Source organism: Anabrus simplex, chromosome 7, assembly GCF_040414725.1.
Source record: "Anabrus simplex isolate iqAnaSimp1 chromosome 7, ASM4041472v1, whole genome shotgun sequence".
NCBI classification, from domain to species: Eukaryota; Metazoa; Arthropoda; class Insecta; order Orthoptera; family Tettigoniidae; genus Anabrus; species Anabrus simplex.
Genome location: NC_090271.1, coordinates 112,057,699 through 112,084,009, shown reverse-complemented (window position 1 = coordinate 112,084,009; position 26,311 = coordinate 112,057,699). Strand labels below are relative to the sequence as shown.

The following is a 26,311-nucleotide window of genomic DNA, read 5'->3' as shown; positions in this document are numbered from 1 at the left end:
AGGATAATCAATAAATACAAGTGGTGCGAGAATACCCCAAAAAGTGTAGTCATATTTAAAGGGAGAAGAATTCCAGATAATTAAGAGTGGAATAGGGGTTCCGTTACTGAGTAGTAAGGTGGACTTAGTGGTAGAACTGGTAGAGAAACCCTTTAAAACTATAGCTCATGTGAAAAGGAAACAGAATAATAATAGTAAAGATAAAAGGAAAAGATGGTACAATGATGTGTGTAAAACAAAGAAAATGGAGGTGAATAGAGCCCTAAAGGCATATAGAAAAGAGGGCGAGCCTAAGGTTCGGGCACACTATTGTAAACTAAGAAAAGAATATAAAGTGTTGTTAGTAGAGCAAAAGAGGATATGGCAACAGGAGGAGGCAAAATTCATAAACGTAGACTGTAAGAATAATCAAAGTGATAAGGTATAGAATAGAATTAACAAAATAAGTAGAGGTGAGAGAGAATATGCCAATGTTAAAATTGAGAATGGAGTCTGGATTGATTATTTTAATAAATTGCTAGGAGGACAGGATACTTAGATAAATAATAGAACATGTATGGATATCTCGAGGGGCTTAGAGATTTGTATCCCCTGCTTAGATGAAGAAATAACAGAATGTGAGGTTTTAGAAATGATTAGAAAGGTCAAATGTAGGAAAGCGGGGGGCTTCAGTGGTATAACTAATGAATTTTGGAAAGAAGCAGTAAAAAGTCAACAAATGCTGGAAATATTAGTAAAATTGTTCAATAGGATATTTGATTCTTTGGAGTTTCCTAAGGCATGGCAGACAGGTATAATATGTCCAATTTACAAGAAGCGTGGGGAGAGAAGTAATCCAAACAACTACAGAGGTATAACACTATTAGACTCCCTAAGTAAATTATATACAGGAATTCTGGCAAATAGACTGATGAAATGGGCGGAAGAATTCTCCATCCTCTCGAAATATCAAAGTGGTTTCAGAAAACGCAGAAGAACAATAGATAACTTCATGATTGTAAAAACAATAATAGATAAATATATAAAACCGAAAGCAGGAAAATTATATATATCTGCTATAGATTTTGAAAAGGCTTTTGACACAGTCAGCAGGGGGCGCATTGTTCGCAAAATTACGCCTATTAGGGGTATCTAGTAAGATGGTACAAGCATTGGAGGCAGTTTACCGAAGGGTGCAATGCAGTATAAGGGTAGGTGACGGGGTAGCATGTGGTCAAATAGATTCTTTATTGGGTTTGAAACAAGGATGTAAGCTATCTCCTATTTTATTTCTGTTATTTATAAACGATATATTAAATGGACATGGAGGTGATAACTGGATGAGTCCAGTTTTAGTAAATCAAGAAATACCAGGCCTAATCTTCGCGGACGATGTCCTGCTGATGACGTTAACGGCCGGAGGCATGCAAAAGAGCATTAATGCTGTGACAGAGTTTGCTAAAACGTGGTCATTAAAAATCAACATTTTCAAGACGAAAGTTCTGATCTGTAAGAAAGGCTGTAAACGAGCGAAGAAGATTCAGAGAAATGTCCTGCAAGCCGTAGTTAAAAATCGAATGCTTTATGGAGCTGAGCTATGGGGTGTAGAGAAAGAGTGTGAGATGCTGAATCAGGTTATAAGTAAGTTCTGTAAAATTGTAATGGGGTTACCAAATTGTACAGCAAATTGTGGAGTAAGATTAATATGTGAAGAAAATATCCAAGTAGATGTTCTTAAGAGAGTTCTGAAATATCTGTTGAGATTGAAAGGAAGAGAGGGTGGCGAGCTTCTGCAGATCGCATATCAACATCAGAGAGATAATATCCAGGAAGAGTATTGGTTAACAAAAATCAGAAGTATATTAGATAGGTTGGGATATGGAAGTTATTGGGAGAGGTTGGAAAGATCAACGAATAAACTAATCATTAGACGACTCAGAGATATTCAAAGACAGTGGTTGGAATCCGAGTGCAGAAGCAAGGCGACCCTCTCAGAATTTATTAGGATAAGGCAGGATATGAACATAAATATTGTGAGTGTAAATAGAAGAGAAATCAGGGGTTTGATATGGTGGTTAATGGGAATTTACAAGAATAGGGGATGGATTAAAGTGAAAGATGCAACAAGGTGCCTTCTCTGTGGTGAAAACAGAAGAATTTCACATGTTGAAATCATGTAAAGAAACCATAGCGGTGAGAAGGAAATTTTTGAATAACAAGGAACAATATATGATAAATGAGGATGAGAATGGCTATAGGATTATTAAGATGATAAGCAAAGACTGGTATAAACCTGGTAATCTCAGTAAACTGTTAATTGTAATTAGAAATTCATGTAGAAAAGTGTTGAAAGAGCCTACAATGAGGGTAGGTCATATTACGGATGGATGATTGTGTTGCGAACCGTTTAGTTAAGAAATTGCCAATAGGGCTATGTAGTAAAAGGAATATTAGTATATGTAGCACTGTAAAGTCGATATGTTAGTAAGCCATAACGTAATTAACTGTCAAACTGTTTTGTAATGAGACAGGGCCGAATGGATATAATGTTTCATCCTCAGCTGCTGGCGATCCGTGGCTGTAGGTTGATAACATTCACTCATTCATTCACTACTCATTCCACATATATTATTCATTCAATCATTTATTTAATTCATAACAAGGGCTCTCTCCCCAGTTACTGGTTATCCGTACTGGGAGGGATGAGTATTTTTTCCTAACATGCATGCATGAATATCCATATACCCATTCATAAATCCATCCATACGTGTTTTCTCAATACAGTTAGGGAATTGGTAATTAATTAATTAATTCATTCATTTATTCATACACTCATGTAGATAATCTTAGATTTTAGATAGGGAATCATAGCCAATTAATTAATTCATTCATTAATTCATACACTTATGTAAGGCTATAACCGAAGTAGGACGGGATAGGACGGGCCTATCCCAATCGAATATGTAGAGTGATCTAAATGCAACAGAGAAAGAAGAATAGGGAGGGGGGCACATGGGGTGCGGGATTTCCGCTTACGTGTGCCTCGCAGAAATTAGGGAATGGTGAGAAATTAGTGTTTGACAGCTATTAGATCAGGTGGGGTCTTCCGTTTGGGCCTCAAGGGAAAGGGCCGGACGTGTTATCCTTGGGAAGGTGGCTCCTTTTTCTCACCAGGGATGGATAACACGACCGGGCAGTAGTCATGCATAATTCCATCCATGCATTTATCCTGCCAACCGAATGCTCTCTCCTCAGTTGGTGGCTATCCGTGACTGGGAGGGAAGTGTTCATTCATTTATTCATGCATGCATGACAATATTATTCGGTCATGGAATCATTCAAAAAAAACCTCATTCATGCATTTATGTACACCTATGTATAGTGTCTGTGAAAATGGAGGAGAACTCTGTACAGACTAATGATAAATAAATAAATAAATAAATAAATAAATAAATAAATAAACAATGGATAAGCTTTGTGTTGTGTTGTGTTCTGAATTGCGTCGAAGGAATGGAGTTCGCACAGCTAAATGCTTACTGCCATCGCATGTTGTTATCGTTCCAATGGGGCACACTTCATTCTACCTGTGGTCTACGAAGCTTGAAATATGAGCGACGTAGCTAACTGGTTCCCTATGCCCTAGCCACAGACAATCACCTCCTCATCGTCGTCCAACCCGGCACCATACCATATGTCACGATACATACGGCTCAGTAAACAAATCAGTCTTTGAAAACTATCAAGTATGCAACCTACCATGTACCAGGTAACTGTTAAAAAAAGGGGGAAGTACTTGCGTGTGATTCGAACCTTCGAGCATAACCCACGCGCTCTTGCCTTGTGAGGTACTGCGAGGCTTGACATGTAACGCGCAGTTCCCAGTTTATTCAATGCCTGCTCCTGGGCTGTGTGTGGACCTGTTATTGTAAAGTACCCATTCTTCGTATCTGTGCTCGCTGTACGGGTTCATTCGGGGTACTCGTAATGAATTAATAGTGGCGCTCACAATTCCTGCTGGTTTTTATCCCGTAACCACACATCTCGTTACATTGCCACGGTTTAGGGAGAGGGACCGATATATTTCAGGATTGAAGTAAACGCGGCGGGATGCATAAAACTAAATTCCAAGGGGCTGGTGAACCACCCGGTGTATGAATAAGGGCATAAGGAAGAAACATGATGAAAATCGTTGCTCATTTTGTGAGGAATCAATGCAAGAAGCTCATATATTGCGAGCATATAGGGAGACTGGCTCGCTTAGTGTTAAAGATCAGGGTAGAGAATATAAAGTAAAAATAGAAAGAAAAAGAATGCCATACAATTATAAAAGTATTAAATAAAGAGTGGATTGCATCGCAAAGAACAGCAGCACTTTTCTGCATTGTAAAATAAAAGTGGCAAGAGAAAATGACAGAAAACAAAACTGGCACTAACTTAATTAATTAAGGGTAGGATACATGCTTGTCTTAGAAAACATTAAGATCTAGGACGTCCGCCTCTGTGGTGTAGTGGTTAGTGTGAGTTAGCTACCACCCCCGGAGGCCCGGATTCGATTGTCGGCTCGGCCACGAAATTTGAAAAATGGTACGAGGGCTGGAACGGGGTGCGCTTAGCCTCAGGAGGCCAACTGAGTAAAGGGGGGGGGGGGGTTCGATTCCCACCTCAGCCATCGTCGAAGTAGTTTACCGTGGTTTCCCATTTCTCCTCCAGGCAAATACAAGGATGGTACCTGACTTAAGCCCACTGCTGCTTTCTTCCATCGATGTCCGAACACTTGCAGACACGAACATTTGCGGTCACCTCAAAATCACTGGATAATTTCGGTCACTGACATACTATACTTGCGCCCATTCACGGAAATTCCCCAGCAGTCAAAACATTTGCGGTCACTGCAGCATGGGATGGGCCTCATTAGCTTAATCTCACGGCATCCCCGCTGAAATTATATGAAATGGCGTATGGCTTTTAGTGCCGGGAGTGTCCGAGGACAAGTTCGGCTCGCCAGGTGCAGGTCTTTTGATTTGACTCTCGTAGGCGACCTGCGCGTCGTGATGAGGATGAAATGATGATGGAGACAGCACATGCACCCAGCAAATAGTGAAATTAACCAATGATGGTTAGAATACCCGACCCAGCCGGGAAATCGAACCCGGGACCCCTATTACCAAAGGCCAGCACGCTAACCATTTAGCCATACAGCCTGACGGTATCCCCGCTAACCTGCCTGCGCTCCTGCTCGCATGTTCTAGATCAACATTCTTCTCTCGCGCGCATTATTTAGAGACTGATACCTTCAGCCACAAACACCATTCTATATCATAACTTCCTGGTGTAAGTATTTATCGTCGTGAGCTGTAATGAAGCTGACACTGTGTCTGAAGGAGACGATCCAGGTGACGATTCCATGCTGACTTTCTCTGTACTTTATGTACATATAACCATTGTAATGTGCACTACTATTTGCCTTATTAGTACCGATAACTGTCAAGAACAGCTCGCTATTTTACGTTTCCTCAGGCACCAGTAAGTCTCTCGGAACTGTATGTTATGCTTTTTCTAAATCCACGAAGGCGCAATATTTCTGTTCGTTTTCTTCCAGTTTTTTCTTGCAACTGTTGGATAATAAACAGTGGATTCACCGTTCACTTTCCTTTTTTTTTTTTTTTTTTGCTTCACGTCGCACCGACACAGATAGGTCTTATGGCGACGATGGGACAGGAAATGGCTAGGAGTGGGAAGGAAGCGGCCGTGGCCTTAATTAAGGTACAGCCCCAGCATTTGCCTCGTGTGAAAATGGGAAACCACGGAAAACCATTTTCAGGGCTGCCGATAGTGGGGTTCGAACCTTCTATCTCCCGAATACTGGATACTGGCTGCACTTAAGCGACTGCAGCTATCGAGCTCGGTCCCTTTCCTTTAACAAATATACTGCATGTCGCTAACCGTTATTAAACTCCACAATCTAGCATCTGTGCTTCATCAGATGTTCCATCAGTTTTATGCTTCTACAGTTTCCACACTTGAAATGAGGACGATGAGACTTTTTTTTCAGTCTCCAGGGACCCTCTCAAGACAGTTTCCAGTAGGTCAATTACCCAGTCAATTCCTTATTTCCCCCGAGATCTTCATCATTTCAATCCTAACACTCGACGGCCCGGCTGCTTTCTCTCTTCTTCCTTCTGACTTCGCATTTCAGTTCCTGAAACTGTGTTATAAAGAGACGCTACATAAAGGGGCTTTTCAGCCTCAGTGGCATGTAAACAATCATCATCATCATCATCAATAAATTCAATTCAATTCAAATTCAGTTCAATTCACTATTATTGAAAACCATTCCTCTCATTTTGTATATCCAGAAGTTACTTAAAATAATCCTTCCATGCTCTTTTAGTTTGCTCTCAATCAATAGCAGTTTTCCATCCCTTTTCACTACCTGGATATATCTTACATTCTACTTCCTTCTATTTATTTCCCTCGATATCCTGTAAGGATATTTCTCACCATCCTCCTTTCCTTTTTTTTTAATTTTACAGTTTGCTTTAAGTCGCACCGACACTGACAAGTCTTATGGTGACGATGGGATAGGAAAGGGCTAGGAGTGAGAAGGAAATGGCCGTGGCCTTAATTAAGGTACAGTCCCAGCATTTGCCTGGTGTGAAAATGGCAAACCACGGGAAACCATCTTCAGGGCTGCAGACAGTGGGGTTCGAACTCACTGTCTCCCGAATGCAAGCTCACAGCTGCGCGACCATAACCGCACGGCCACTTGCTCGGTTTTCCCAGCTTTTCATACCACTCCTTTGTTGCTTCGTTTTCTGCTTTTCGTAGTGTTGTTTTGGCTTCTTTGCTCATTTCCTTGTATATCTGCTTGGCATCTTCACTTCAATCTATTTTCCAGCACTTAAGTGCGACTTCCTTCCTTATTCAAAATATCCTTGATTTCCTCCTTCTACCATCGAGATGCATTCACCCTCTTTCTTCCTTGTGAAATCGATCAATCCTTCCGTAGCCTTTACCAATATTTTCTTCACTTGGGCCCTTTAATTTTCAACTCCCAAAGCTTCCCCTCGTGCATTTTTCAATTCAATTACAATTTAAATATATTACTCCTTTTCTGTACTCTTTTAGCTCTCATACTTACCTTTCCTTTTTCCAAGCTTTTATTTTAATTTCCTCTACCTTGCCGAAATCAGTCACTAACACCCTGTGCTGCCCAACACATGCTGCACCTGGTATAACTTTACAGTCTGTTACTCTTTCCTGTTCACGTTTTGGTACGCGAATATAGCCTGTTTGACTGGTAATGTTTCTAATCTTGTATGTAGTTAGATTTTCATTACAACTCTTTAAAAGTAGTGTACAAGAATAGAAGTAAAAGATTCCTGAGAGACAAATGTCTGGCACCTCGGCCTCTCCGAAAACCGAAAAAGTACTTAGTAGGACATAAAACCAATAACATACTGTCAGCACTAGCAGTGATATGTGGCCATCTCTTGAAATTCTTTTTAAGTTATTTACCTAAGAAGAGCACGAGCAACTCATTTGAGTTGATACCACAGATATAGGGCACCTTATTGAAGTCCCCAGCTTTCATCAGCACTTCAGGCCACTCGGTGAAAAATGGCTCAATGCCTGTTATATTTCCGTCCATAACCGGTACAAACGGGAACACATCCATTTCTATGAAGTCCTGAAACAATAATTTTCATTACATAGAATTACCTTAACTCTACTACTCTATTTTCAACAATAAATAAATTGCACTATGACTTCCTTTTAGCAATACCTCTAATGTATTGAGAACTAGTAGGTAAACCTGTCTTCGACGGTCGAACGTATTTACAAAGTAACTGGAAATTCGAAAATAACATGTTAATTTATTTTGGAAATAATATTTACTCAGGGTGTTCAAAAATTATTGGAAATTTGAAATGAACATATAAATTTATATTGATTGGCTTTTTAGATATCATTCTCGATATGCGAAAACTTCAAAGCAGGCAATGGGACTTAGTTCACTCTTATAACAGAAGATGAGGTTAATACTGCAGCAAAATGACAATCTCGCCTCAATGAATGAGAGACATTTTGTAGTAAAAGAATCAAGCAAGGGAAGTTTTATCTAACGTTAATCTTATATCCACCATGGTAATACCGGGTGTCCACAATTAAAGTTATGGTATTCAGCGCGGTACAGCACGGGCTGTAATGCTATTTGCTTTACGTCGCACGGACACAGATAGGTTTTATGGCGACGATGGGACAGGAAAGGCCTAGGAATGGGAAGAAAGCGGCCGTGGCCTTAATTAAGGTACAGCCCCAGCATTTGCCTGGTGTGAAAATGAGAAACCACGGAAAACCATCTTCAGGGCTGCCGACAGTGGGGTTCGAACCCACTATCTCCCGGATGCGAGCTCACAGCTGCGCGCTCCTAACCGCACGGCCAACTCGCCCGGTCGGGCTATAATGATCGTAGGAGTATGACATTTCGTAGATACGGTATGTGAAAAAAGCAGTGCGCTCGCAAATTATGCCACAAAAAAAATATTAGTTTCAAGTTTTGCTTTGTGACGCGTGTTGATTCCTTTTTGTGACGTGAATCTTCGTTGTAACGTAAGAAAGTTTAACTTTTCCGTGTGAAACGTAATGCCTATTGGGAAGAGAGACTGTGCACTACTAGTGAAGTTGTTTTATCAGAGTGGCAGCAATAGCAACGCTGCATTGAGGAAATATCGCCGATAGAAACAGCAGAGGAAAGGTCCCATGACAAGTAATGGGCTGAAGAAAATTATTTAAAAATTCGAGGAAACTTGTGAATTGGGTGTCGCATCAGGCAGAGAATGGCGGCCCATCCCCAAGAATGTTGTTGATCAAGTTGCTGTAGCTGTAGCAGACCGTGCAGCACATTCTCCCAATTCTGTAACCAGTGCTCGAGCTGTGTCACGTGAATTATCGCTAACCCGGTCAACCGTTCACAAGATTTTGGAGCGCATTTTGCACGTGTATCCCTACAAACTTCATACTATTCATACGAAATTTAGACTCCACGATGTTTCACAACGCCGTGACTTTGCGCTTCGGTTTCTGGCACGCGTTAAGTGGACAACATGTGGCCGGGGAATATTCTGTGGACTGACGAGGCGCATTTTACTCTGGAGGGTGCACTGAATGCACATAACTATCGCATATGCGGTTCGACTCCTCGAAACGTTGTGCTCGAATAACCATTGCATTCAGCATAGTGACTGTTTGATGTAGTTTTAAAAGCTGCTTCATTCTAGGTCCGTTTTGCTTTGAGGAGATGACCCCTGATGGGCCTGTTAGGTGTACAGTGAAATTTGCACGTTATAGGGACCTGCTTGGTGCAAGACGTGATTCCAGCTTTGCAGGAACGCAACTGTGACTACACCGTTATTTTCATGCAAGATGGGGCAACACGACGTACCGAATCGCTCGCCAGGTGAAAGAATTGCTTCGAGAAACCTTCAGTGCCGACCACATTATCTCTAGGCATTTTCCACGTGCGTGGCCTACGAGATCTCCTGACCTAAATTCATTTGACTTCCGGTTATGGGTATATTTGAAATATCGTGTCTATCAGGGACATGACCGGTCTCTGCCATGTCGCTCTGATTTCATCCGATATGCTGCCGGCAACTGTCGACCACGCCGGATGCAGCATGTTGTTAGCTCGGAGGCCGTATTGAGCAGTGTTTGTAACCAAAAATGTTAATAAATCTCCCAGAACCGTTATCATGTGTTTGATCTTTTCTGCCTCTTTTTTTTTTTTTTTTTTGTGATCCCTACCTTTGCTTTCAGCGCCATATTTCCGCCTGGTGGCAAAACCTGGAACTAATAATTTTTGTTGCATAATTCCCGAGTGAATTGCTTAATTAGCATATCTGCGAAGTTTCGGACTTCTGTGAACATTACAGCCCGTGCTGTACCGCGCTGAATACCATAACTTTAATTGTGGACACCCGGTACATTCAAAGAAACATCCACGATTAAAATTTGTTACATGCCATTCCTTAAAATCAGTGTTAAGAGTTCTATCTCGTGCTTATAGATGAAAGTAATGTTACATACTCCAGCAAGGTGAAGATGATTCAGTTCACGAAAAGAAGGTATATTTCACTAAACTGTTCAAATATGATGGTCATCATTATACGGTAACCTATATAGGGTACCATTTTCAGAATTCCAAACCTTCTTGTTTTCCAATTATCGCTGTGAAAGGTGACAGAGGCAGACAGTTCAAAATCATGCTGATAGGAGTGAACATTGCGAATATGATACAATTGCTTCGCTGAAAGAAACGCATTTTTGTAAAGTACAAAAATCGAAGGAGCTATACCAGATGAATGGAGAGTTGCTATAGTAGCCCCTGTGTATAAAGGAAAGGGTGATAGACATAAAGCTGAAAATTACAGGCCAGTAAGTTTGATATGCATTGTATGTAAGCTTTGGGAAGGCATTCTTTCTGATTATATTAAACAAGTGTGTGAAATTAATAACTGGTTTGATAGAAGGAATTTCGGTTTTAGAAAAGGTTATTCCACTGAAGCTCAACTTGTAGGATTCCAGCAAGATATAGCAGATATCTTGGATTCTGGAGGTCAACTGGACTGTATCGCAATTGACCTGTCTAAAGCATTTGATAGGGAGGATCATGGGAGACTTCTGGCAAAAATGAGTGCCATTGGTCTAGATAAAAGAGTGACTGAATGGGTTGCTATATTTCAAGAAAATAGATCTCAGAGAATTAGAGTAGGTGAAGCTTTGTCTGACCCTGTAATAGTTGAGAGGGGAGTTCCTCAGGGCAGTGTTATCGGACCTTTATGTTTTCTTATATATATAAATGATATGAGTAAAGCAGGCAATGGTATGTTGATAAACGGGGCTAAAAGTCAGGTTGTGAGTTTCACAAATAGGAAAAGTCCTCTCAGTTTGAATTACTGCGTTGATGGGGTGAAAGTTCCTTTTGGGGATCATTGTAAGTATCTAGGTGTTTATATAAGGAAAGATCTTCACTGGGGTAATCACATAAATAGTATTGTAAATAAAGGGTACAGATCTCTGCACATGGTTATGAGGGTGTTTAGGGGTTGTAGTAAGGATGTAAAGGAGAGTGCATATAAGTCTCTGGTAAGACCCCAACTAGAGTATGGTTCCAGTGTATGGGACCCTCATCAGGATTACCTGATTCAAGAACTGGAAAAAATCCAAAGAAAAGCAGCTCGATTTGTTCTGGGTGATTTCCGACAAAAGAGTAGCGTTACAAAAATGTTGCAAAGTTTGGGTTGGGAAGAATTGAGAGAAAGAAGAAGAGCTGCTCGACTAAGTGGTATGTTCCGAGCTGTCAGCGGAGAGATGGCGTGGAATGACATTAGTAGACGAATAGGTTTGAATGGCGTCTATAAAAGTAGGAAAGATCATAATATGAAGATAAAGTTGGAATTCAAGGGGACAAACTGGGGCAAATATTCATTTATAGGAAGGGGAGTTAGGGATTGGAATAACTTACCAAGGGAGATGTTCAATAAATTTCCAATTTCTTTGAAATCATTTCGGAAAAGGCTAGGAAAGCAACAGATAGGGAATCTGCCACCTGGGCGACTGCCCTAAATGCAGATCAGTATTGATTGATTGATTGCTTTTAAATTATGAATTTAGGCTATACACATTTTTTTAAAGTAGCTGTCCGAGGTCCAGCGTATTTTGCTTGTAAAGTGAAGATTAAAGACCGTGTATGGTACCAATTTTATCTCTTCAAATGATGTCATTTTTCCTAAGTTTTCATTCCCCTCCCTGAAGGGGAGGGGTGGGCTACGTTGAAGGTTACGCCTTCACCCTGGCCAGGAGTTTCGGCTGGTTTGGAAGGAGCAAGGGCAGTAGGTAGATGGGAAGTTGAAGTGAGGAAAAGGGAGGTGCGTGTTGAAATTTTTAATATATGACTTAAGAGAGACACGACGGAACTGAAGGAAGAGAAGTTTTAAGCAAGGGGGTGAGGAAGGAGTTGAAAACCAAGGATATGAAACACAGATGAGAAGGTAACAAGAGAAGTGACTAAGAGTCGGAAAAGGTCAGAGGGGGACGGTGCTGGCGAAAAGAAGAGATTAGTTGGAGGAAAGGTTGGACTATAGGGTTGAGAGGGTGGAACAGGAGGAGGAGTTGGCCGGGGGCGACGGTAGGTGGTGTTGGATGGATAGTGAGATGGTTGAGGTGGGGAACGAGAAGGTTCCACTCTGTATTGATGGCTGTAGATGTTGACACCGGTGACAATGAGGTTGCGAACGTCGTCTGCAGTCGGTAGAAGTAGGCGTACCATATGCGTCGGGCCTGAACTTGTCTGAATTCTGAACGCACAACGGGCAGGGACTCCGGCGGCGTGAAGTTCACTGTGGATGTCCTGGTTGGAGATTGAAGGGTCGATGCCATGGATCACACAGCTGGGCAGACCGTGGGCTGTGTGGGCGGTGATGACGTTGCTACTGCTGCGGCGTTTTCTTGAAGCGATGATGGAGGCGACGAAGGCGTTGAGGCGGTGGATGCCGAGGGGTTTTCAGGGAGTGGAAAGGGATTAACTGTTACGGGAGGTGTAGCAATGGGAAGGGAGGAGGTCGTAATTGGCGATGGATGGCAAGTCGCGACAAAAGTGACAGGTATATCAGAGGAGGAATAAGCTGTCGTGGTAGAGGTCGTGGTGGTGATAGTTGTCGTGGGGGAAAGAGAGGAGGAGTGCGATGTAGGTTGTTCCAGGGTCGTGGTCAGTGGCGTGTTTACTACGGGGAGGCGAGTGGGGTCGGCGGAGAGTTGAGCAAGTATGGATTGAGGAGTGGGTTCCACGATGTAGTAACGATCATAAATGGACACGCCGGTGTCGATGAGGCGCTTCTTGTCTTCCAACGTCTGTAAGTAGAGAAGAATCTGCGTAGATGGTAAGCAGCTGGTGCCATCCAATAGCCGGTAGGCATCATGGAGTCCGAAGCCAGCGGAACGGATTGCGATGCAGATGTCGTCTTCTGATATAGCTGGAGCAATCTCTGGGATCACACAGGTGAACATGTTGATGGGAAGGCCGACTGCCAATTAGGCGTCAGCCTATATGGTTTTGGGGGGCGGCGAGGTAGCTGACTAAAGATGGTAGCCACCCGGCCGAGTAAACGTAGAACAGTGTCCGCTTTAGAGAGGTCGTTGTGTCCCCCGAGAAGCGATGACGATGTTTGTCGATGTGTGTGTTGTTGTTGTCATTTTTGTCATTTTTGAATGTTGCTGTGAAATACAGGTGGACATGGATAATTTATACAGTGTGTCTGAAAATAAGTACGTAAAATTTATGGGCGTAATGAACTCAATAATTTACGAGAGGATCCGTCATCCATTTTTTCCTAAACACTTCAGTTAATCGCCAGGCGTATCTCTTATGTCCTGCAAGGCAGTGCACTGAATTCGCAACAGAACATTAGCGGTGCAGAGTATTGATATTAGCATACAAAATTCCTAAGGAAAATGCATGGGATACGCAGAAATGATCAGAATCTCTTCAAGCGAACGGAGTACAGACACGAACGCGTGTAAGGAACGCACGGTATCAGCTGTTTACATGTGTTGTGTAGTTGGCAAGCAATACAGTAGTGTGCATTGTATGACTCAACACGTGTAGGGGAGCGGAGTGGTCAAGCGGGGCATCTGGAAAGATACGTTTAAAGCATCATTTCCTGTTAAGTTTTCGCGCTTGTGCTCTGTGCAGCGTGAAACACACTACAAACATGAAATAAAAAATAGTAATGTTCGCAGTATGTACGATACATAAAGAACTGACAGAGATAAAGTATCACTAAACATGGCCTATGGACTCTTAAGTCGAGTTGTAAAGGCCCGGCCTGTTAGGTCAGGAAATCTAAATAACGTGAAGATGTTTGGTATTAATAGTGGTGTACATTTCTGATTAACACCTATCACAACACAATAATATCGTACGGATCTACTTTGGACTTAGCTTTATTAGCCTATATCCTAGAATACTCTGTTCTAAACAACCTTTAATCAAATACAGTAGAGACAATACACGACAGTCTGCGAGATATCGAGGGACAGCGATTAGAGCTCTGTCTAGCGGAGTGACCTGGAGTTACTGATTCTGTCTTAAGAGCACGCGTATTTGTTTGTGAAGTTTTTGGCGTTATTTATGCGTTTCCAGTTAGTTGACATAAGTGGATAGTAGCTGGTGTCATTCCTTTATATCTCTTCTCAACATGAGTGGAAAGATATGTGTTGTGTTTGGCTGCAATAACTATGAAGTGCACAAGGATTCGCGGTCTTTCTTTCGCTTCCCTCGTGACAAGAAAATGTAAGTAGATATTGTGTTTGCATATATATTCTTCCAGTGGCACTATATTTTTATTGTACTTCCTAAACTTCTGACCTGCGTGACCCATATTTTAACTGGCTTAAACTATAATAAGCTTATTTTATTGTGTAGTGCAGCAGTTAACCTCCAATACCGATGTGTTGTTGTAGGTTTGATCTGTGGGTTTTGATTTAATGCAGGAAAATGCATATGCATATGTGTGTGGCTGGTTGTGTTCCAACCGTAATGCGTTGTCAAGCACTGAACAAAATATGGGTGACTTAAGAAATGTACATATTTTGTTGAAACAAAGTGATTATACAAATTTGCTTTACCCTAATGCAAGGGCAAGTATTGTTTATAGGGAAATTTTGAATGTTTTTGAGGCTAAAATTATAGATTTTCCTTCTGTTAGTAGGCTTCAAGTTAAGAGGAAATTTGTCCACCACTTTAATGTTAATTCATTGAATCATGTGTGTAAGGAATGTGCCGATATTTTTACTGACAAGTGTCTTAATGTGATGATACGATGTTGTTAAATGAGAAAAAAGACAAATCTAGCCGTAAAAGTTCAGGCAGGAATGCTAAAGCTAAAAAAAAGTAATGCATAAAAGAAAGATCAAGCTCTTTCACAGCACTCCATTTCACATCTTGATTATATGTCTAATATCAGTCCTTAAATAATAACCTCTTAAATAATTCTTCATTTATTTATCCAGAATTGCTTTACCAACTTTGAAGTTAATATCTTAATAACACTTTCTTTCTGGACGTAATTTATTTATCCATTTCCGTATATGCATTTCCATTGATATTTGAATTGGCGCGAATTTCCAGGTCACGCCACTAGAAGCGCCACTTGCGAATTGTCTCCCATTTTAACAAAGCTAAATGCGGGAGTGTCGCGTATTGTCTCTACTATATTTGCTTTAATACCTGTCAATACCACAGGACGTGCTTGCAAAGTTTACTTTTATTACATAAGTTATGATACATGGGTATGTCATTTCAGTAATTATTTTGTAGTGTGGTGAACTTTGACAATGTACTGTGTTTACCGACATGCTTTATAAAACGAATGCACTGTGCTCACCTGAAACAGGCAGGAGTTTTACTACTAGCATTCCAGTTTTGTACGCCAGTTAGCTCAGTATACCTTAGCGCATGATAATAATAATAATGAGAATAAAGACGCTACATTATCCGGGCATAATGATCAAATGTTGCTCAGTGATACGCCGCCACCACGACTAGCAAGGTTGCATGTGAGCGAGCGACACGTCAGTATACTACGACAGCACACCGCCCAACCTTATCAAGCAAGACAGCTTGGGCGGCTACACGCTGCATAGACCGACACAGAAGTTGCTCACGACTAAACTTACATTTCTTTGTCAATTTTCCGGTGAGCTTACACAAGAAGGAAATAAGGCACTACTGCAATTTTAAGGGCGTCAAATGATCACACTCTCGACATTGCAACATACCAGGTGTACGCATAAGGTTTTGTGGTAAAGAAAACACTTAATATTCAAGGGAAATTCGTTTTTTGTTAATTCAAAATATTGGCCATCGACTTCTACACACTTCGCCCATCTTTCATGTAAGTTATGAATACCATGCCAAAAAAACTGCTTGTCTTTTGCGGCAAACCATTCGCCGAGCCATTTTCCAACTTCGTCGAAATTGCTGAAGTGCTGCTCCGAGAGCGCGTGCGAAGAGGTGATAGTCAGATGACTCCAGGTCGGGGAAGTACAGTGGGTGTGGAAGGATGTCCCATCCAAGCGATTTCAAGGTGTATTTCACTGGTTTTGCTGTGTGAGATGACGCGTTGTCGTGTAACAAAATCTCTTTGCCATCTCTTCTGGCCCATTCTAGTCGTCTTTCGATCAATGCGTGATTTAAATTAATCATTTGTTGGCGATAGTGTTGTGCATTAACGATTTCGCCGGGATTCAAGAATTCATAATGCACAATACCGCTCTGGCCCCACCAGACACAAAGCATGGTCTTTCACATTGAAATCACTACGTTTAAATAGTCGAAACCATGTCTCACATGTTTTAATCGATGGAGTGTGTTCACCACATGTTTTTATTAACAAATGATGACTTTCCACAGCCTTTTTCTTTTGATTAAATAAGAAAAGCAATGCGTGCCGCAAATGTTCTTTTTCAGGCACAAACGTCGACATGATCACTGAACGATGCAACACACGTTAGTGTTTGGCGGACTCAGCTTGTGTGTGTTGGTAGGTTAATGTCAGACGAACAAACTGAAGTATGCGTCAAATTCATATGCTGCGTACTGTTCGCTGGCGCCATCTCGTAGTGAAACCGGACAATACTTATTTATACACCTGGTATAATTGACCATGACTGAAAACTTGCTAAAATAAATAGAAACCTACATGTTCCAGAGTTTCCCCTTGAGCTTTATGATTGATACAGAATGCCAAGCGAATTGGAAATTGGTGCCTCTCAAAAGAAAAAGTAATGTTTTATCGGATGGTGTTAAATACACTCGAGGGATTAGAGTCTCTGTCCAGTTTTATCTCCACCTACTATTTCCAAATCCAAGCAAATTTCATACAGATTTCTTAGAATTAATCCGATTCCGTTTAAGAGCCCTTGAGAAACGATCAAATTTCTAAGGAGCATAAGTATGGACCGATGTTATTCTGTACAGAGTAATAAATAAGTTACAAGATTGCGAGCAACTGCAAAATGACCTCGATAATGTGAGACGGACAGTAGGCAATGGTATGATGATAAATGGGGTTAAAAGTGAGGTTGTGATTTTCACAAATAGGAAAAGTCCTCTCAGTTTGAATTACTGCGTTGATAGGGTGAAAATTCCTTTTTGGGGATCATTGTAAGTACCTAGGTGTTAATATAAGGAAAGATTTTCATTGGGCTAATCACATAAATGGGATTGTAAATAAAGGGTACAGATCTCTGCACATAGTTATGTGGGTATTTAGGGGTTGTAGTAAGAATGTAAAGGAGAGGGCGTATAAGTCTCTGGTAAGACCCCAACTAGAGTGTATGGGACTCTCACTAGGATTACTTGATTCAAGAACTGGAAAAAATCCACAGAAAAGTAGCTCGATTTGTTCTGGGTGATTTCCGACAAAAGAGTAGCGTTACAAAAATTTTGCGAATTTTGGGCTGGGAAAACTTGGCAGAAAGGAGACAAGCTGCTCGACTAAGTGGTATGTTCCGAACTGTCAGTGGAGAGATAGCGTGGAATGTCATTAGTAGACGAATAAGTTTAGGTGGTGTCTTTAAAAGTAGGAAAGATCACACTATGAAATAAAACTGGAATTCAAGAGGACAAATTGGGGCAAATATTAGTTTATAGGAAGGGGAGTTAGGGATTGGAATAACTTACCAAGGAGATGTTCAATAAATTCCCATTTTCTTTGCAATCATTTAGGAAAAGGCTACAAAAAGAACAGATATCTGCTACCTGGGTGACTGCCCTAAATGTAGATCGGTAGTGATTGATTGATTGATTGATTGATTGATTGATTGATTGATTGATTGATTGATTGATTGATTGATTGATTGATTGATTGATTGATTGATTGATTGATTGATTGATTGATTGATTGATTGATTGATTGATTGATTGATTGATTGATTGATTGATTGATTGATTGATTGATTGATTTAGCACACAATTTTATGGCCACAACTATTCGCAAGATACGTTGTTTTGTTTGTCCAACCCTTGTCCCGTTTCTCTACAGGGTCGGGTATGAGGTGAGATGAAATGAATGACGTGATATATGATAGTAGGAAGGGAGAGGGTGAAACCCGAAGCCGGCACATAGCCTACTCCTGTCGAATAGCATCATGAGTTCTGCTCAAGGCCGAACGTCCCCATCCGACGGACGAATCACTATATGCCCTCACTCCATATGAGCACTGCGGAGAGGTTTGGAATTTAATCCAGGCTTTTGGCACGCAATCTAGTGATTAGAAATTGTATACCACCACCTCCCCTATCCTGCCGGCCAACATTCTGATGGTGAAATGTTTTCGACCAACGGGACTCGAACCGGATAACCACGGTGTCAGACCGTTTAGACTCCAACGCCTTACCATAGTCACCAGGCGTGCTATTCGTAAGGCACGTATTATAAGAACAAATTTTGCTACCTTAATAATGTTATTGGATTTACGTTCCACTAACTACTTTTACAGTTTTCGGAGACCCGGTGTGCCGGAATTTAGTCCCGCAGGAGTTATTTAAAGTGCCAGTTTTTTTTTTTTTGTTAGTTGCTTTACGTCGCACCGACACAGATAGGTCTTATGGCGACGATGGGACAGGAAAGGGCTGGGAGTGGGAGAGAAGCGGCCGTGGCCTTAATTAAGGTACAGCCCCAGCATTTTCCTGGTGTGAAAATGGGAAACCACGGGAAACCATCTTCAGAGCTGCCGACAGTGGGGTTCGAACATACTATCTCCCGAATACTGGATACCGGCCGCACTTAAGCGACTGCAGCTATCGAGCTCGGTACCAGTAAATCTACCGACACGCGGCTGACGTATTTGAGCACCGTCAAATACCACCGTACTGAGTCGGGATCGAACCTGCCAAGTTGGGGTCAGAAGGCAGAGTTCTGGCACACGGTAATAACGTGAGGAAGAAGGCGACGAACACTAGTTGCCCAGTTACCACGGTGCCGGTTTACTGTCCACGCAAAATTGTCTACGTTAAACAGGCGACGCTAATTCCAGATAGACCCCAAGCCTAGAAACACAACCACGTTAAAATATATCCATATTATTATGTAATATTATTAGAGGAATATGGGGAAAAGAAATTAAAAGAGATTGAAAACAGAGTAAATTCATGTAGTTACTAGTAAGAATATGTATGTGAATGTATGCCTGACTCTATGACGTTGTTAAAGTCTAGGCAATACCTCAAAACGAAGTTTATATAATATACCGTAGCAGTAAATGATAGTGTAATCAAGTGTTGGGACAGACTTATTTTTAGTTGAAACAAGTTTGGTTTTATTACAAACTAGCTGTTACCCACGGCTTCGCTCGCATGGATTTCGTAATTTGATAAAAGTATTCATCGTCGGTACTGCACTGAGACATTATATGAAATTTCCTAAAGTATAAAACCTACCGAAAAACTGAGTTTCAGAGCTAACTCTGGAACATGGGACATACGAGTGTAAATATGAGAAAAATTCGAAAAAAATTACGTGTTTTTTACTTTTAAAAGAGGTTCCAAATACCAATCTTCACGTCTGTAGCACTTCGGTTTTGAAATATAAATATCCTCGTAAACAGAATTCAACTCCTTTTTTCACGTATTTGACCCCACCCCCACCCCCTTCTCTTAAGTCGATTTTCCGAACTAAACAATACGCGTTTCTTTGTTTCTAAAAGATATTACATGTATCAATTTTCATATCTATAAAATGTTCAGTTTTGAGATATATGTGTCCTCATACAAATTATTCCACCGCTTTTTTGGGTCTTTTTCACCCCCTTAAATGGATTTTTTGAGAACAAAAAAAATACGTGTTTCTTTACTTTTAAAGGAGATCCCACATACCAATCTTCACGTCTATTACAGTTTTTGAGATATCAGTATCCCAGTTAGTTGATTAAACCAATTCTTCAGTCCTTGTCACCCCCTTAAGTGAATTTTCCGAAAACAAAAAATACGTGTTTCTTTATTTTTAAAGAAGGATGCAAATACCAGTTTTCACGTCTGGAACATGTTACATTTTCTAGATATACTCATTTTAAAAATTAACCCATTTTTCAATTGTTCACTCCCCTTAATTGTTTTTTTCCGAAAACAAAAAGTATGTATTTCTTTATTTTTGAGATTCCGAATGCCAATTTTTACGTCTGTGACACACTCAGTTTTTGAGATATAATTATCACAATTAAAGTATTTAACCACTTTTCCAGTGCTTTTCACCCTCCCCCCCACCCATAAGTGGATTTCCGAAAGAAAAAAAAAAGATCCGCGTTTCTTTATTTTTAAAGGAGAGACCAAGTATCAATTTTCACGTCTGTAACATGTTATATGTTTGAGATGTACTCACTTAAAAAGTTCACACACTTTTTCACTTCTTTCAAATCCCCCCTTAAGTGCTTTTTCGGAATTCAAAAACATACGTGCTTCTTTATTTTTAAAGCAGATAAAATGTATCAATTTTCACTCCTATAACTTCAGTTTTTGTGACATAAGTATCGTCATGAAAAGGATTCAACCCACTTTTCACTTATTTTTAACCCCCATAAGTTGTTTTTCTGAAAACAAAAAATACGTGTTTCTTCACTTTTAAAGGAGATTCCAAATAACCAATTTTTACATCTTTAAACTGACAAGTTTTCAGATATTTCCATTTTTAAAATGTACCCCCCTTTTCACCCCTTTACCGACGTAATATCCAAAAATCCTTCCTTAGTGAGCACTTACACTGTAATATAAACGTATCCCCAAAATGTCATTTCTTTATTTTGGACATATTCTTTTTCACCCTTTCTCGCCACCGTGCCAATGGGGCTGAACTTGGACTTAAATTATATCTGGAGTGTGACCATTCACTTCAGCGACCCCCCCCCCCCACAAAAAACTATGGATTCTACATTAATATAGGTCGTTTTCTATTATTTTTATAGATCACACCCTTTCCATTCCCGCCCAAAGGAGTCCTCTGAGTGTCTTACAACAACAGTTTATATTTTCCAGATAGTAAGTCATATGTGTACCGATTTTGGTTGGCAGCTATGCCCAAACGTTCATGCATAATCTCGCTGCTGCAGAATCCTGGAGTTGACGTTGCCATGGTTACGGCAGTTCATTTCTTTATCCGATTCCTAGAGCAAGGGTAGTGTTGCGCCAATATCTCCACGGGCCGAAAAATCATGTTTTAAGGCCCTAAAACCAACCGAGTTTTGTTCTTTGCGTCAAGGGGCTTGTAATGATTTTTTTTCTTGTCATTGTACGACAAATTCGATATTTCGGATATATTACCCTATTATTTTGATATCACCCCCGTCGCCTCCACCTCCCCCCCCCCCCTCTCGAATTGTTTTGAAAATAAAGTACAGCCCTTGTCCCTCAGGGATAATGTATATTTACATTAGTAAAGTAATTTTTAGAATCGGTCCAGTAGTTTCTGAGATTAGCCATTACATACAAACAAAGTTTACCTCTTTATCTATACTAATATATAAAGATGTTGAGTTTCGGGGTCACTGAGATGAATGGTGACAATCCAGAATTTTTATCTCTTAGGGGTGGGAAGCGAGAGGGGGACAGTATCATTGACAGTTGTAATCCTGTACATCGTGTCTATAGTGCGACGGCTAAACACATACAGTTATCACTTATTAATTTTTGAGAGGATCAAATACTTCCCAGTCAATTCGAGATTCCATAAGGACAAAGATTTACTTGAAAATTAAATAATCTAAAACTTGAAATCAAACACATCCAAATAACTCTAATTCTAAGGTACATGATAGATCGTAAAATATCAATCAACAAGTCAGAAAGGAATTCTATAAAAATTCACTTCACACACAACTAAGTGGTAATACAAATCACAAACATTCAAAAACTATCCGGGCCACGCCGGGTACTACAGCTAGTATATTAGTATAGACAAAACTAACAGCCGGCCCCGTGGTGTGGGGTTAACGGCCTTCCTCTTACCCGGAGGCCCTGGGATTCGATTCCCGGCCAGGTCAGTAATTTTTACCTGGATCTGAGGGCTGGTTCGAGGTCCACTCAGCCTATGTGATTGGAATTGGGGAGCTATTGACGGTGAGATAGCGGACCCGGTCTAGAAAGGCAAGAATAACGGCCGAGAGGATTCGTCGTGCTGACCACACAACACTTCGTAATCTGCAGGCCTTCGGGCTGAAGAGCGGTTGCTTGGTAAGCCAAGGCCCTTCAGGGCTGTAGTGCCATGGGGTTAGGTTAGGTTAGGTTAGATTTTAACAAAACTAATTGCATGTGATTGTGGTGATTGCTTTGGGTGGATGTTCTCTCCCCAGTTGGAGATCATCCGTGACGGGGGGGGATCTGTTCGCTATCTTCGTCCGTTCATGTGTGATAGGAATATAAGAATAATTTTGGTATTGTTTTCTAATTACCAACAAAACTAGTTGCATGTGATTGCGATGATTTCTGGGGGCGGATGTTCTGTCCCCCGGTTGGTGGTCAACCGCGACTGGGGGGGGGGGAGTGTGGGCGGGGGTGATTCTGTTCACTATCATCGTCCGTTCAAATATAGTAGTAATATGCAAGAGGAGATATCTTGGACTTTATAACATGGTTAAGGTCTAGGAAATGTCTCAGAAGGCGATGGTTGCAACAATGCTGTAAATGTTTTAAAATATTGTGTATTTAAAAAAAAAAAACTAACTGCATGGATTACATTGTGATTACAATAAATTAATACTCTCTTCCCAGTTGGAGGTTATACGTGATTGGGGAGAAGAGTATTCATTCATTCATATATCCATATTAAAATGAATCTCACCATTGGAGAGAAGACCTTTTCGTCCATAGCTGTGGCCAGGCTTTCAGGTGATGCTTCCATCAGACATTTCACCATGGAGGCCATGTCAGGACTTAAACAGTTGACTGCTTCAGCTAGCTGCCTTGATCGCTCTAGGGGCTTACGAGTTATGGCCCATGGACTCATCATTGTACCACTCTGTGATATTGCCTTATGGAACAAACCTAGGGTTAAATAAAGAAGAGCTTTTTAATAAGACTGCAAAACATATATATCATCGTGTACACTTAGAAAATATATCACAATGCAGACCTGAGAAACATGTCTAAAGGTGGCATGACCTTTTGGTCGGACGTTAAACGTTTTTCCAGTATCTTTCCTTGCCATTCAAATAAGGTTGCCAGATTTCCAAGATGTCGGTTTAGGAAAACTTTCATTTTACTTTACCCTACAGCACAAAAACGGAACATCGCATCCCTTAAACGAATGAAAGAAGAGATCAAAAAATAATAAGTAATACTATATCATTGTAAAATATGTATTACAAGCTAATAATTAGTTAGGGTCTGCCTAGCAAAGGTAGTAAAGACGTGCTCCGTTCATCCGGAAGGATATGGATTCGATTCCTCGTCAGGAAGTGGAAAAATTTAAGAAAAGAGAGACCCCGCAAGTGGCCGTGCGGTTAGGGTCGCGCAGCTATGAGCTTGCATTAGGGAGGTAGAGGGTTCAAACCTCGCTGCCCCCTGGTTTCCCATTTTCACACCAGACAAATACTGGGGCGGTATCTTAAGGCCACGGTCACTTCCTTTCCGATCCTAGCCCTTTCCTATCCCATCTTTGCTGTAAGACCTACTGTATCTGTGTCGGTGCGACGTAAAGAAAATTGTAAAAAAAAAAAAAAAAAAAAAAAAAATTGGAAAAGTTGTTACAGAACCTAAGTGCAGTTCCCACCTGTTGTATCGTTTTCAGAGGTTTAGGTAAGGCCCGTAGTGGATGTACCAATACACAGCCTCATGTACACGTCCTGGGAGAGAAGGGAAAATCATCATGCTCTACCTAAATGCGAGGGATCTATTTTACTGGAGCCTAAATAACGGACATTTCAGTTAATTCTTTTTTTTTTTTTTTTTGCTAGTGGCTTTACGTCGCACCGACACAGACAGGTTTTATGGCGACGATGGAACAGGAAAGGGCTAGGAGTGGGAAGGAAGCAGCCGTGGCCTTAATTAAGGTACAGTACCAGCATTTGCCTGGTGAAAAATGGGAAACCACGGAAAAACATCTTCAGGGCTACCGACAGTGAGATTCGAACCCACTATCTCCCGTATTTAAGCTCACAGCTGCGGGCCCCTAACCGCACGGCCAACTCACCCGGTATTTATTTATTTATTTATTTATTTATTTATTTATTTATTTATTTATTTATTTATTTATTTATTTATTTATTACCAGTATTCGGGAGATAGTGGGTTCGAACCCCGCTGTCGGTAACCCTGAAGATGGTTTTCGGTGGTTTCCCATTTTCACACCAGGCAAATACTGGGGCTGTACCGTAATTAAGGCTATGACCGTTCCCTTCCCACTCCTAGCCCTTTCCTGTTCTATCGTCGCCATAAGACCTATCTGTGTCGGTGCGACTTAAAGCAAGTTGTCATCACCATCATCGTTGACCATCTCCAGTTGCCCTGGTGTGGTGGTAAAACTTTTTTACAAATAAAGCAACTTGTAAAAAAACAATATTTCAAGTTCAAGCCAAATTAGAAATAGTAAGGTTATGAATAACGCCTAATGTGTGGCGAGTATATTTCATATTATAGTAACGTTACAAATGATGCCCAAATAGTAAGACAAGTACCATACTTTGTATGATTAAGTTAGGTTCCTTCTAAAAGTATTGGTCAGCCGAAGAAAAGTTTTTATTCTTGTTTAAAAAGGACCAGAAAACAAAGCGCCGCTTAGCCACCTCTTACGACAGGCTGAACGAGCTGGCCGTGCGGTTAGGCTCGCGTAGCTGTGAGCTTGCATTCGGGAGATGGTGGGTATGAATCCCACCGTTGGTAGTCCAGAAGATGATTTTCCGTGGTTTCCCATTTTCACACCAGGCAAATGTTGGGGCTGTACCGTATCTTAATTAAAGTCACGGCCGCTACTTTATCAGTCCTAGCCCTTTCCCATCCTTTCGTCGCGACGTTAAACAACTAGAAAAATAAAAAAGGGGATATGGTAGGTATACTCTATAGGGGGGAGGGGGAATTTCCCCAGTGATAACTAAAGTAATAACTGGAGTACATACGCCTGCAATATATTATACACGGGAACTAACGGTACTTACCTTTTGAAGCATCGGATAGAATATGAGCATGGACCGATGCAGCTCCTGCGCTCTCGCCCATAATAGTCACCTTTGAGGGATCTCCTCCAAACACAGCGATATTATTCTTCACCCAATGCAGGGCAGTCACTTGGTCCCACAGACCCATGTTGCCGGGAAATTCTTCGGTGAGAAAACTCAAGAAACCTACGACCAGAAAGATTTGCATTACCATCAGAACAAAACCTGATCATCAGTGGGTGCAATACATCCACAATTATAATTCACAATCTACAGCACTATTAATCCATTTGACGAGAAACGTCATTCAAGGATGGTCTCCGGAGAAAAACATGATGTGATGCATTTGATATGACGCTAAAAGTGATTGTAGCTCGAAAAATATTAAATGTATGGGAATAGCTTTTATACTATTTGAAAGTATAGGCCTAATAATAATAATATTAATCTATATAAATAAAATAGTAATGACCGTGTGTGTGTGTGTGTGTGTGTATACATTGACTATTTTGGTGAAATTTCCGTACAGTTATCTGTCTCAGGTGCATACTTTTTAGCCTTGGTGTTTGTTTGTTTGTTTGTTTGTTTGTTTGTTTGTTTGTTTGTTTGTTTGTTTGTCTATAATTTAAAAACTACTGGATATATTTCTACTAAACTTCATATTTATAATCCACATGTCCTTGGGTAGGTTTTGGGGCCAATATTGTTTCTAAATCCCTGAACTGACTGGGGGTTTATACGAAATCGAAACCGTGATTTTACACTCCCACAAAATATACACAACCAAACTTAATGGGAATCTACCTGCCTTAATGGAAATAAATTTCTAAACCGTTTTTCTCATATGCATCATTTATATACGAGCACTAGTAAGGGAGATATCATTAACGGACCTTTATTCGGTACAAGTTCCACCGGACTTAAGAGCGGGTGAGTGTAAAGCGTATTCTTTTAACTTGAAAACTACTGGAGATATTTCAACCAAACTTCATATTTAGCATCCACCTGTCCAAAGGTAAGGTTTTAGGTCCATACCATGTCAAATTCCCGGAATGGACCGGGGGTTTATAAGGAACCGAAACACTGAGTTTAGGTACTCTTCCATAATATACCCATATATATACAAGAA

General features: G+C 40.8%; 1 protein-coding gene across 1 annotated transcript in view; it reads right to left on the bottom strand.

The window, feature by feature from the left end:
• LOC136877309 (uncharacterized) overlaps positions 1 to 26,311 on the bottom strand; it is a 193,873-nt gene that overhangs the window by 124,128 nt on the left and 43,434 nt on the right. The window contains exons 4-6 of the mRNA XM_068228720.1: positions 25,183 to 25,368; positions 22,872 to 23,074; positions 7,498 to 7,669 (exon numbers count right to left, since the gene is read on the bottom strand). Of these exons, the coding sequence (XP_068084821.1) occupies positions 7,498 to 7,669; positions 22,872 to 23,074; positions 25,183 to 25,368 (561 nt within the window). The remainder of the gene's footprint in view (positions 1 to 7,497; positions 7,670 to 22,871; positions 23,075 to 25,182; positions 25,369 to 26,311) is intronic.